Below are 13,926 nucleotides of genomic sequence, written 5' to 3'. Positions count from 1 at the left end.
ATATCTCTAGAAGTGTTCTCTGAGGAGTAGTTTTTAGAGGTTTCTAAAAAGTATCAGTTAGAATGTCTGTTTCTCCAAGTCCTGTAAAATTGCAGTTGCAGTGTTAAACCAGCTAGCCTTTCAGGCAGCGAGAAATGAAAAATAGCACTAATAAACTCCATTAAAAGCTCCTGAAACTACAGCAAGCGGTTTTCTATAAACAATAAAAGTTTATAATGTAGGTTATGGAGAACAGTGGGCAGCGTGATGGTGCCTGAAGGCTTTATTGGGGCTAGCTCAGGACATCTCATATAAGGTACATTCAGGTATGACGCTCACCCCATCCTTGTGCTGATGATCACTCTGTGGAGATGCAGGAACACGTTTTTATGTGGCAGCCTCTTTGACTACATCATCACCTACTTTTTAATAAGGTGCGTGTGTGTGTTTGTGTGCAAGTCTGGTGTCCTGTACACAGGAAGCCCCATTTGACCAGATGTGCCAAAAATGCTCTAAAACTGACAGTAGGTCCCTTTTTTCTGTCACATCTTTCCTTCTCTCAGGCCCTTTAAACAAGCTGTGGTGTCACTGGAAGTTTTTCCCTGTCTCCTATCTTAAAATGCTACCCTTCAGAATTGTGCTGTTTTAGGAACAGGTTGGTCCCCAGCCAGCTATGCTCAGTTGAATTTGGAGTGAAAGTTAATGTTTGTGAAGGAAGAGGAAGCAGTTCTTTGGAGAGGTGACTTTTTGTTTGTATGTGGCCAGGCGATGGGGCCATTAGGATAGTTTCATATGGAGGTGACTGTTGGCCAGATTACAGTTAAAATTGGGATGGGCCTGGTATCCGTGAGACAATGTACAGACTCATGAAAATGAAGCGGATGCTTTCTGGTTGTCGTATCTTCACTACTAGCATAATATCTGCTACCGTATGCAGATATTCCCACACTGTCTCAGAGCAGCATCAAACAAGTGCCGAATCCTCATGTCTCCCAAAATGTGACTGTTTCATGAGAAGGTGCTGGTGTGCATGAATGCTGTCTCTGAATGGCACTGGACCATGTTGTTCTTCTGCCCTAGGTGGGAGCTACACTGTAATCTCTCTCTAACAGTGGTTTCTGTCCCTCCCCTCTTCCTTCCCCTCCTGCAGACATGCCTGGAGTTGGAGCGATACCTTCAGACTGAACCGCGCAAGATCTCTGAGACCTTTGGTGAGGATTTGGACTGCTTCCTTCATGCCTCCTCAGCCCCAGATGCAGAGGACAATATCCGACGGCTGGACCCCATCCTTTTACCAGTGGAGACAAGTACGTGTGACAAAAGCGCCAACATGGACATTATCCTCTCACGGGACAAGCTGCTGTCTGAGACGTGCCTCAGCTTGCAGTCTACCAGCTCTTCCACAGAAGGCTACACAGCCGTCAACCAGGCCCAACTCAATGCAGTAACCTCATTAACGCCCCCTTCCTCTCCGGAGCTTAGTCGCCACCTTGTAAAAACCTCACAAACTCTCTCAGCGGTGGATGGCACCGTGACATTGAAATTGGTAGCCAAGAAAACTTCACTCAGCTCCGTGAAAGTGGGTGTAGCAACAGCAACCGCGGGGACGATAAAAAGCGGGCAAAGTGACAGTGAACAAGGAGGTACAGGGGCAGAAGCATCCCCAGAAAACAAGAAGAGGGTTCATCGCTGTCAATTTAATGGGTGCCGGAAGGTTTATACAAAGAGCTCCCACTTAAAGGCTCACCAGAGGACTCATACAGGTACTTGTGTAGGATGCTTCTCTCATCTTGTCCTCCCGCCACCTAACCGTAACCATCTCCTTTTATTCTCATTTAGAAAAGAAAAAAAATCTCTTCTGAAAGTCCAAGCTTCTCTCTATGAAACAGGCAGTGGAAAAATATGGTAGGCCAGCAAATGTACCCATTATTCAATAGAACAGAGGAGTTCACCGTCTGCCATTAACATTTTGGGGTTTCATATGCCTTATGGGGCTTTATGCAGAGTAATTTTAGGATACCTGAGGGATGTAGGTGTATCATTCATGTTGAAACTGTGGGCATGCCAGTTTGGGTTTTCAGCACTCACTTCCCCAAAACAACTTTTAAAATATTAATTTTAGTCAAGTGTTAATTGCTTCAAGTAGAAAATACTGTGGATGGGTTTTTGTTGCCTTTTGTATGGGGGAAAGAGAAAAATGTATTTCAGATCTGAGATATGCTGTTTAGGAATAATGTGTGTGTGAGAGAGTGTGTATGTACATGCAGACGTGTAGGTACGCAGGTGCACGTACCCTTGAGATACTCACAATCTTGGACTTCTCTGGTGATAAAATACAGTGAGAACAAATGAAAGAATGACATAGAGTTCAAATGGAATAGCGTAGGTAGAGAGGGAATAGGATGCATGGAAAGATGTCAGGCTGTTATTTTGGGTAATATTTACTAATGTTGCATATAAGCTCAACTGTGTAAGCTTCTTGAAAGCATACTGAATTGACTTAGGTTTGGCTGTTCAGGATCCCCACTCTCCTGTCATTTGTTCATAGTCCCCAGTAGCTCTTCGGCTGGTATTCATTGACAGTAATAGCTGTGCATTTTGCACGTGTTGCTGCTTTGTTCTAAGCTTCACATGTGATGAGAGATGATAAATTCCCATTAGCACTGTCTTATCATGTGATTATTCTTGTTTCCAGAGGGATTGCTGTAATCAGTTTTCTCAATTTTACTGTAAAATGTGTGGTCTCTTACGATAACTGCACATTTAATTCACGATCTTATCATGCAGGCAGATTCCTAGAAGCGAGGTTGTTCTTGCAAGGTAGAAAATAACATGTTGGACCAGTGCAGTAAATCAAACAAATGTGTGGGTTGTTAAGAGAGCTGCATCCATCAAATACTAGGCAGCCCCGTAAAAGTTACATGGTCTGAAGTATAAATCATATTAAGACATAAAAGGCATTGGTTTTGATCTTTTTATATGGGCTTTCTAGTGCTTTTACTGGGGATAGCCACCTTGCCAGGAGTGACCTCACTTGTGATCCAGTGATTTGAAAGCCAGTGGAAGTAGTGCAGTCATTTTAAAATCTGCAGCAAGGTAGTCAGGAGGCTTCTCGTAGCACCAGTGCCACTGTGAGGCTGGCCCCCCGCTGGGGCTGTCCGGGGGGACGTCCCAGCCAAGGCCCTCCAGCAGGTGATGGGGCTCCCGTGAAGGCACAAATGCAGAGCATGAGGGCTGTTGACACAGTGGTCTTATCTGTTCAGATGTAACCCCTATGTTCCTCCTTGAGCTGGAAGTGATGGGTCTTACACAGCTTTTCCTGAAGTTAGTCAGGGATGTGACACGATCACCTAGAAAGGGTGAACTTGCGGAGTTTTTCTGGTTTTGTCACCCAGTAGGTGGGGATGTGGACAAGGAGTCCTGAGAGACCACTTGCAAAAACCACTACTCTTTCAACAGCTCCACCCTTTGGAGTCAAAATCTTGCAAGATTTTGCATGCTTTTGAACCCAGCCTTAGGTCTGGTTGAATATTGTATCTGAGGTCAAAACCTTTTCCCTCGGTAACATCAGCATGTGAAATCCTAGGTTTTACAATTAATCCATGACAAGAAACATTTCTCACTGGCCCTGTGATACTTCTGTTGAACAGCCTTAGACTGTACATAGTGCCATTGACATGTATGTGTCTGCCCATCCACAGCAGTGCTCAACATGGTGGTAAAGGCAAGTCCACCTTTGCTGGCAGATGGGGAAGACCTGTATCAGATGATGAGACTGCAGCTGCCTGGGTGCAGTGCCCACACCTCTCACTCCCAGCACCTCACCTTGTGGGTTCAGCTACCGCTCTCATCTTGCCAGTTAAACCATCAGTGGTTTAACCAGCCCCTAAACCATTTACTAGTTTATGGGAGTGTTCCCGTTATCATCCAGCAAGGCCTAAGCAGATAGTATAGCGTTTTAGGAAAGCAGGAAGGCAAAAGACAAGAGGGAATACAAACCTGGATGAGGCGATCTCCTATCTTTGCCACCATATAACCACCCTGCACCTGGCCACATCCTAGCTGTGCATAGCTGTGCAGAAAGCATGGTTTCATTTTGCGATGAGTTCTGGATGCAGCCTTGTTGTTAAAATACATCTTTGATGCAGAACCTGGGAGCAGGTAGGCACACGGCTCCCCTTTTTCTCCGTGGAAAGCATATTGTCTAAATACCTTTGAACATTTACATCTTGGGAGCACTCTGAGTGAATTGAGGGGAGGGGTGTGATAGGCTTGTCTAACTAGCTTATTTGAGTCCAAAGCACAAAGTCATTCCGACCCCTTCATCCTGCTTAAGTGCTCTGTTCCCTTAAAAAACACTGACCGTTGGATGCCTTAAATCAGAGCTGGTACAATCAAGACATTAAATCTGTTCATGCTGACCTCTGCAGTGGGGTTTCCCCACAGGGAGCTCCTGCCTCCAGTAAAAAAGAGGGACAGAGAGGAATAGCTATGGAAATTTGGGACTGAATTATAAATGGCAGGGCTGCCTCCTTTCTCATGTACGCCTTCAGAGCTAGGGACAAGGCGCCCTTTTCTCCATCAGTGTTTTTTTTTTTTTCACGCCATGAGCTGAGTGTGCTGTGGGTTGCGAATGCACCCAGCAGTGCCTATGGCTAGTAGCCACTTGGCTTAGTCAGTGGCTGAGCCAGAGGGTCTGAAATGATTGCGAGATATTTTCCTTTGGCTGATAGTTTGTTAGTATGTCATGCAAGAGCAGACTGCCAGTGTGAGCTCTGTGTAAAAGGGTGTGAGTGCCCTGACAGACAAAGAGCTCTCAGTGTGGGGTTCACAGGCAGGGAGGCAGATGCAGGCTGGTCACCCAACTTGCACATGCAAAGTCCACTTGCTGGATCAAAGGGATTTACTGCAGTGCATGAAAACAAGAAAACCATGGGCTGGGGAGCTGGGGGGTGGAAGGCGGCGGAAGGAGGTTGCATTCCTTTCGTTCGTATGTAAGGCTGACCAGACAGACGCTGGCTGGCTTTCCTTGCTGCTGCGTGATGAGCCAGGCTGGGCTGGAGGCAATACAGACTGATAGCAGCTTGCTAGACTGGAGATGATCTTCTCTTAGGGCTTTACTTCGCTGGGGAGCCCAGAGACAGTCAGGCCCCACATTGCACTGCACTTGGTGCATCCCTCACGTTATCTCATCTTCTCCCGCATCTCATCTGTAGGAGAATCAGGACAGCGCTGTAAGGCCCATCAATGGCTGAACTGGTTATGAAACCACCTTCTGGATGACCTTTGGAGAGGGAAAAACAATTATCTGTGTGGGAGAGAATTTAATCTGGAAGGGAAAGGGAAAAACATTGTCTGGATGGAAAGGGAAATGAAAATATTTGACTGAATTCAAAGTAAGTTGGGGCATCTAAAGCGAAGGGTGTGTAAAGGAGCTAAGAGCAGTGGTGGGACTGACTGTCAGAGGGCAGCAAAGAAGCCACTCAGGAGAAATAGCAGCTGGGCTAGTGGAAAAGGTGAGCTGTAGGTTTGGAAAGACCATGCTGCCAATGTGAGAGTGAGGTAAAAACATCTAAAGAAGGAGCCACCAGGACTGGCACAGTAATCCAACCCTAGCACATTCTCTCACAGTTATTCATGGAGCAGACATCAGTGCAAACAACGACATTTTGTCTCTTTTGAGAGACAGAAATTTTCGTCCAGCCTTCACACATGCATGGAGATGAGCTGCCAATGTAATGGAGAGTGGAGAGGGAAGGAATTCGAATGAGCCAAAACCCATGTATAGTCATCAGTACTTCCTAAATTAGAAAACAGGATATTGCTGGCAAGCGTCTGGATGCAAATAAGTCTAAGGGTGAGCTGGCCTGTGACCTATGGAAAGATTAGTCATGGCATGTGGCTGTGTCTCCCAGATCAAAGACCTCTGGAGATTTCTATCTCCTGACAAAACCATTCATATCAGCCTTCCTTGCAGTAATGTGCAGGGGAAGGTATGAGATGGCTGGGTGCTTTCTGGCCAGAGATAAAAAAACATCACATATAAACTGACCAGGAAATCCTTAAGATGGGGATAGCGATAAAAAATGACCCTCAGGGGGTTCTGCTGGGGTTTGCATTTTACGAATATCAGGTTTGGGGTTTTTTTCTTTATCCATCTAAACCCAGGTTCTGATAAAACCTAAGCTCAATTCTGAGAAACAGCAGTTGGGCACCTCACATCTATATTTAGGTTTCTAAAGTCTAAACAAGTGGGAAATACCCATGTAAACAGATGTTACGAGTCTACATGCGATCTTAAGATAGCACTTATTGAAGTGGAGTTTGTTTCACATTGTCAGGACATCTTATTTTAAATTATATAGTTCTTTGATCCAAAGTGCTGGGTGAGAGTAACTAAAACAAACAAATCCACCCTGCAGGAAAACAAATTACTACATTTGCAAGAAAAAGACGAGAGACACAAGAGTATTAGAAAGAGCATTAATGAAGGTTTTTGAGATGGGATTTAAAACAACAGAGAAGAGCTTTCCCAAAGTGTTAGAGATAGAACAGGAAATGTCCAGAATTTGGAAATGACCAGAAAAGACTGGATTGAGGAGAGTAGGCTGGATGATAGATAAAGGTTAATACAAAGTAAAGAAATAATAGAGAAAATAAGACTATCTGTGTCAGTGATACCACATGAATGGGAAGCTGCATTGCTGTACTGTGTTAGTGTGGTAGCACCTGTGAACAGAAAGCCAATGAAGAGAAAGAAAAAGCAAATAGCCAAGCACAGCACCAATTCTGCAGGATGCAAGATTTTGAATAATGACTTAGGGAAAAGCATTTGGGAGAACAGTATAGGTAGCATAGGAGAAAGGAAAACCAAAGCCCAAGATTTTTTGTTGTACAGAGACCCATGGCTTTGTAGCGAGTCCCCAGCTCTGTGTGCAGGGCTGCAACCCGGCAAGGGGACACGGAGGGACATGAAGGATGCTGAAGCTCCCATGACAGCGGATGAAACAACAGGTGAACTTGCCACTGGAAATGAGAGCAAGGGAATTGAGCGAGGAGGGGTGTGTGAGGAAGACCTTCATTTAGGGCTGGATTTGTTTTGGGGTACAGTTGCATTGCCAAATTGGAAAGACGTATTTTGTTGTGACGTTGGGTTTTTTGGAAGTTTTTTGGGTAAAAACATAACAACCGTTTATCAAAGCTTATTAAAATAAGCCCAACCTGGTCATGAGCTGTTTAAAACTTTATGGTTTTGAAGCCTTTTAGCCATTTGGCAAGTTTGGAGGGGAGTGTTGTGATTTCACTGTGGAGGGCCAGAGCCTCACTTCATTATTACAGCAAGAGCTTAGGCTGAGGAAATGAGCTTTGTGAACCTCCCAGGCGGCAGGAGGATGGGCCCTGCCAAAAGCAGTCCTTGCCATTTAAAACACTGGTGGTGTTCATCCAGTGCTTAGTTGCCAGTACCTGAATTCTCAGTCATGTGTTTCTACTCCATCATTTGCCAAATCAATAGCACAGGACAGTCTTACTGTTTGCGTTTGAAAATGTAAATAGGGATTGTTTGTTTGTTTGTTTGTTTGCCATGTGAGATGATTTTTGGCCCAGCAGAGATCTAGAAAGATGTTTGCTGTCTGTTCAGCAGCTGCAGGAGGGAGAGTGCAGGTGCCTCCAAGTGTTATGGCAGGCTGCCTTGGTAAGGCATGGAGGAGCCATCTCTAGTTTGTCGTCTAGTGTTTTCTTTATACCCATCCACCCCTGAGCCCCTGTGAGGCACCCAGCAAGGGGGTGAATGATAGGCATTACAGAGAAAGACTTGAAGAAAAAACCCTCAACTTGTCTTCTGCCAATTTCCATTTGCGTTGCTGCTGTCGCACACTGGATACAAATGGCAGGTTAACAATGAGAAGGTATGATTTTCTTGTCCATTTGTCCAAAGCACCAGCACTTCTGAAGTATTTGAGGTCACACCAGGCCCAAATTAGAGATATGCACTCAGAGATGCTGTTTTAGGCTAAGGTGGGCTTGCTGGATGAGAAGGGCTTGAGCAGGCTGGGAGAACTGAAATGCTCTGGGCTGGAAAAGCCAAGTGCACTACCTGTCATCTCAAAAGCAGGTGCTGGGTTAGGCTCTTCCTAAGCACAGTGTGGGCATTTGAGTCTGGGTCATATTTGGGCAAGCAGCCAGGAGCCTGGATGGACCTCTCCTATATCCAGAGCGTGCCTTTCACACCTGGTGCAGACATGGTCCCACATACCTACGTACCAGCAGCAACAACTTGCAAGCAGAAGCGGATAAACTGCAAGGCTTCGTGGAAGCTTATCTAAATACAGCAGACCTAAATACAGCACCCATGCTTCTGCCAAGGGCAGTGGGGTCCCAAATAAAACCGTGGGCACCATGGCGTAGGTGGTGCCCACTATATAGAATCATAGAATCATAGAATCGTTTAGGTTGGAAAAGACCTTTAAGATCATCAAGTCCAACCATTAACCTAACACTACCAAGTCCACCACTAAACCAATTAAGGGTAGAGTAATAATTAATTTCATGTTTCCTGGCTTAGTGGCTGGATTATTTTTTAATGAAAGTAAAACTAGAATAGAATCATTAAGGTTGGAAAGGACCTCTAAGATCATCAGTCCAACCATCAACCCAACACCACCATGTCTACTAAACGATGTCCCAAAGTGCCATATCTACATGTTTTCTGAACTCCTCCAGGGATAGTGACTCCACCACCTCTCTGGGCAGCCTGTTCCAATGCTTGACCACCCTTTCCGTAAAGAAATTTTTCCTAATTTCCAACCTAAACCTCCCCTGGCGCAGCTTAAGCCCATTTCCTCTCGTCCTATCGCTAGTTACTTGGGAGAAGAGACCAACACCCACCTCACTACAACCTCCTTTCAGGTAGTTGTAGAGAGTGATAAGGTCTCCCCTCAGCCTCCTCTTCTCCAGACTAAACAACCCCAGTTCCTTCAGCCACTCCTCATAAGACCTGTGCTCCAGACCCTTCACCAGCTTCGTTGCCCTTCTCTGGACATGCTCCAGCAACTCAGCGTCCTGCACAGACCAACTGTGTGTAGGGAGACCAGTCAGGCCCACATTAGCACTGGGAATAATGGCTGAAAAAATGTACTTAAAGATAGCTAAAGGGCAAGCTTACGATGCAGAGAATGCAGGGGGATTTCATGAATAAAATTGCCTCTTTCTGTTTTGCTGGATTTTAGGAGAACATGTATTTGTGTCTTCAGAAAACAACTGTCTAACACCGCTTTCAAAAGCCAGTTGGTTACCACATGTCAAGCCATGAATGGTAATGTGCTGCAGTAGATTGAAATGAATGGGAGACAAGGACGTCAAGTGAGGGCAGTTTAAAGACTAGTGCAGCCATTTCAGAAAGGGGAGGACAAAATACTGCCTGGGACCTGCTTTATCCGCAGATCTCTGCGAGTGTCCAAAACCTTTGTGTCACTGCAGAACCAAAATCTTTCCGTAGGTCAGCTTTATACATGATGAGAAGGCTTACTAAGAATTATAAGTCTTTAAAACATTGCAGGCCAGTTCACAATCCAAGCAGTCCCCTTTTGTAGATAGACACCCCAATGTTGCGTTGGGCAGATTTGCTCCTGAAGGTGTCTGGCCTTCAAAACCTGTGACCGAAAGCTGGGGTTGCAAAAACTGAATGCTGAAAAAACATTTGCAGGCGTGCTAGCTAAGCTAACAATGACAAGCATGTGTTTCAAGATAAAAGCTGATCGCCAGCTGAGTTCTGAAAGAAAGGTGTCTTCGCTGTATGGCAGTGCACATTCAGAGGCTTAGTGGGGATTTATGCCTTCCTCCTGTATATCTGGACTCTTACCACCAACAGAGAGAACTTGATAGATTGGACAATTTTGCAATGTCATTCTAGCTTTTTATGATGACCATAAGTGATCATTAGTGTACTAGAAGCTTGTATTAGTTCTTGGAAATGAATGTTATAAAAATACAGGCATGCATATCTGCGTGTGCTTTTGTTCAATATGTAGCTGCATGGAACTGTATTACAGTTAATTTTGCATAAACTTCCATTTGGACATCTTCTTGTTGGTCATCTGTAGCTTCGCAAAGCTTTTTCCTTCTTCAGAGTGAAATTTTCCACATTTGGTCTTTTTCCAGTGTGGTTACTGTTTGTTGTTTTAGAAGTTGGAGGAAAAATACTTGTTTTTTAGGAGAATGTGGCATGTGTGTTGGGGAGGGGCAGGGAGAAAAGAGCTGTCCTCAGTGTAACAAGTTTAGCTAAAAACTTGGCCTATGTAATGGAAAATAGTCTTTGAGTAGAAGATTTCTATCTGTGAATATCTGCATAAAAATTAATTTGAATGGACTAAGCTATGTTCTGTTGTAAACTGACTTTCATGTGAGTGTGATACATGTGATACAATTTTATCGTTAATTCTTTGCAAAACCCATAGGTTCCCAAAGGTGATTCTTTTCCTGGGCTTTGTTTGGCTTTGAATGTGTGTTAGGAAATGTGTTTCATACAGAAAACCTCTTTATTTTTTTAAATTTTCTTCCTGAAGATGCACCGTCACCCAGCAATGGAATTTCATAGTACACTTGTGTCCTCCTTTAGTTACGCTCATCTGGCAGCATGAAAGACCTGGGTGGTTTCCAACTGGGTGCTTGTACCTCCCTTAGAGCTAAGGACAGGTAATCATATGTGCCTTTTTCAAAATCCAGATGAGGAAACTTCTTCCTAGCTAGTAAAATTAATTATCTTTACTCGCTGCCTTGTGCTCTTGAGACCAGTCTGCTTGGTTCACCAAGGTTTGCCCAGCAACATTGCCAAGAACTTTTTACTGAGCCCTGCTCAGCGTGAAGCAGTGAGGAGCTCCCACACCGCCGGCACGGCCTGCCACCTCCAGCCCCAGGAGAGAGAGAGCGCACCAGGGAGGATGGGGTCTCGCTCAGAAATATCGTGCACCTGCCACCATGTAGGTAGCCCTGCCCTGACACCAGGACAGCCTTCACTGGGAGAACTTGCCAGTGTACTTTTTAACCCCAGGCACACTATTTCCCTTCCACCTCCACCCCCAAATCAAATCCAATATCCAAATGAATGAAAGCATCCTGGGTCTTCTTCCATTTTTCTTTTTGTTGTTGAAAAAAATGGGAAACAGAAAGGAATGTGTTTTATTTTCCCCTTGTGTTTTACTCCTGTGCTGTCTCTGCCAGTATGCATCATTTTTTTTGGTCCTCTTTCTCTGATTTTTCAGTGGCAAAAGAGAGAAAATGAAGTGACACATAAATGGTGAAAAGCATCAGCACTGTAGTAGTTTGAATGAACAAAAAACCACATTCATTACAAAAATATGGAGCAAAACCATTTAAAATGTTAGCATTTGGAAAAGGGGTGTCTAGTCCTAATTTTTTCATTGGTTCTAGTCTCTTATACACGTTTCTTATATTTTGCCTGGAATGTTTGCCTTTATATTTTGCCTGGAATTTCTCAGAAACTCTTGGCCTAAAACACAGGTGTCCAAAGAGCACATCTTTGATACACTGCTCTGGATTATGTAAATATGCGGCATGTCCCATAAAGGGCTGTCTCCGTTGTTCAACCTCCGGGATAACTTACAAAAAACAAAAGGAAAAAATGTATTTCAGGGTCCTGGAAAAATCTGACCCAGTGAACTGCTGAGTTTTTCTCCTTTTTCATCTCTTCCTTCTGCTGCTGCTACCTTGCCTTGCATCTCTGAGCTCACACAGCTCCACTGAATCTGAAACTAAAAGCCCTTATTAGAGATTTTTTTTAAAGTTCTTGCCGCTCCTCTGGGGACCGAAGTAATGGCAGCTTGAAGCAGCGGAGAATGTGTAATTAGGGCAAACAGCGATGCCTCGCATGATGGGGAGAAACAGGAGGAGAGGAGGGGAAGCGTGCAACAGCCGGGCGCGCACAGGCTGTTACTAGGAGACCCCGGCACGAAATGCATGAGATGCAGGGTGCTAATGGGCCAGCCCGCCGCCTGGGTACCAGCCCGACCTGCTGCACAGATGCTTCTGCCCTCCTGTTGCCAAGCAACTCCATCCTTATTTTTTTTCTTCTTTTTTTTTTTTAATCTCCCCCCCCCCCCCCCTTATTCTGGAGGCTTAATTGGGTAGTTTTGCTGCTGGTATTGCTGCTGGGTGCCCGCCTGGGCCTGCCGCTCTGCTGCTGTCCCCAGAGCCTGGGGTTGCGGGAGGATGTGCTGGCAATTAGTGGGGCAGAAGCGTGGGTTGTGCGCCCGGGCTGGCGCCTGCGTCCGTCCCCTGGCCCCGCTCCCCGCCAGCCAGGAGCTTCCTTTGGAGAGGAGCTGCGGAGAAGGGGTTTGAAAGGGGAGCAGCGTTTCGAAGGCTTTGTCACTCTCAATGGGAGTCTTGCATAGACCTGAGGAGATAAAGCGCAGCGTTCCTCCCCACCTTCAGTGCTCGGCATGTGTGGAAACGGGCATTCGTTAAATGCGTCCTCTTAAGCAGAGTAGAAAATGGAAAATTTCCATTTCTTTGAATGTTGCTACATGCTTTGCTTTTCTCTGCTTTTCAGCTAGGCAAGTGGGCTTTGTGGATGTGTGTTAGGTGCCTGTGTGTGTGTAAGACATAATGCTGCAAAAATTCATTTCTTTTCGTGTCCTGAATGGCTACATGCTGAAGACTGCTGCTGGCTCGGTAGACAAGCTTTGGCAAGGCCCTTAGGGACTAATCTGGAGCTTTGAAGTTTGTAGAAAGACTGATTGGACATTGGGTCTGGTTCTTAACCTCTTTTCCCCCATCTCTAATATAGACATGATCAGAGCCATCTCTCTATAAGGGCACTGCTGACCTTTTTGGATGAAAGGAGCTGTATATCGTTCATGGAAATGTACTGCTTTTACACTTGATCATCCCTGCCTGTCTAAAAATAGGTACAACCTTCTCACATTGTGTATTTCACAATCCTGTCACATTCCTCTTCTGCCCCGTACTGTCTCCTGCCAGCTTTTCTCTTGTGCTTTGTCACCCTTTCAAAGGCTTTTCCATCTTTCCAGCAGGTGGCAAAACTGTGAATAAAATGCCTTTTTTTTTTTTCCTTTTTTCTCTTTTTGGGTAGAAAGTATTGGTGAGCTACTCAAGCACTGACCACTGCTCCCCCTTGCATTCCTTTGTAATAATAAAAATAATAATTAGGCTTTCTATTCTCCAACAAAAATCAATTAGGAGTATATTGAGGAACGAAAGGCTCAGAAAAGTATCTGAAATTGATTTTTGTAATTAGTTTTACTGGTTGATGGGTTGCACGCACATACGCTTAGATGTTAGCATTGATCTCCAGAGGATGTGTGTATTAAATAGCCTGCCTTTCCTTTTTGCTAAAGAAATGAACTTATTAATCTTAAAAAGAGGGTGATCTGCGCTGAACTGCAGCTGCTTACTAGCTTTTCTGTAACCTCACCAGCAGAGCAGCTGCCTGAGCCATGTGACGGTAACTTGCTGAATCTAGTGTGAAAGTGGGGATATTTAACAAGTAGCAGGTCTTGGGCTACTCCTCTCTGTGTCTCATATTTGACAAGGTGTGCATATGTAATGAGGGAGGACAGGCACAGGTGTTAAGGAGACCTGTCTGGTTCGATTTAATTTTTTCAAGAGTCCTTAAAACTGAATGTCCTTCTGTGACATGCTTCTATTAAATATCACGTAGCTCTTTCCATAGGAAGAGAGGAGTGACCAGTAACATTTTCTGTTGTGCCATGTGCTGTGTGCGTAATTCTTCAGCTAATTAGAAGAATTATGGCTCGGCTTCATTGGTATGCCATGTATGTAGCTTGTAAAGCTCTCAGGGACCCTTGGAGATGAAGAGTGCTACATAAATATAAAATATTGTTAATGTGATGTTCCACATTAGGCATCCCATTGTGCTGTGGCAGGCTTTCGTAATAAACTGCAAAGCAA

At 44.8% G+C, this 13,926-nt stretch overlaps 1 protein-coding gene across 1 annotated transcript in view; it reads left to right on the top strand.

Moving 5' to 3' along the window:
* The window catches only part of KLF7 (KLF transcription factor 7), a 57,493-nt gene that overhangs the window by 29,102 nt on the left and 14,465 nt on the right, over nt 1-13,926 (top strand). The window contains exon 2 of the mRNA XM_075711244.1: nt 1,130-1,742. Within this exon, the coding sequence (XP_075567359.1) occupies nt 1,130-1,742 (613 nt within the window). The remainder of the gene's footprint in view (nt 1-1,129; nt 1,743-13,926) is intronic.

Source organism: Pelecanus crispus, chromosome 5 (assembly GCF_030463565.1).
Source record: "Pelecanus crispus isolate bPelCri1 chromosome 5, bPelCri1.pri, whole genome shotgun sequence".
Taxonomy (NCBI): Eukaryota; Metazoa; Chordata; class Aves; order Pelecaniformes; family Pelecanidae; genus Pelecanus; species Pelecanus crispus.
This window is presented reverse-complemented; position numbering and strand designations above follow the sequence as displayed.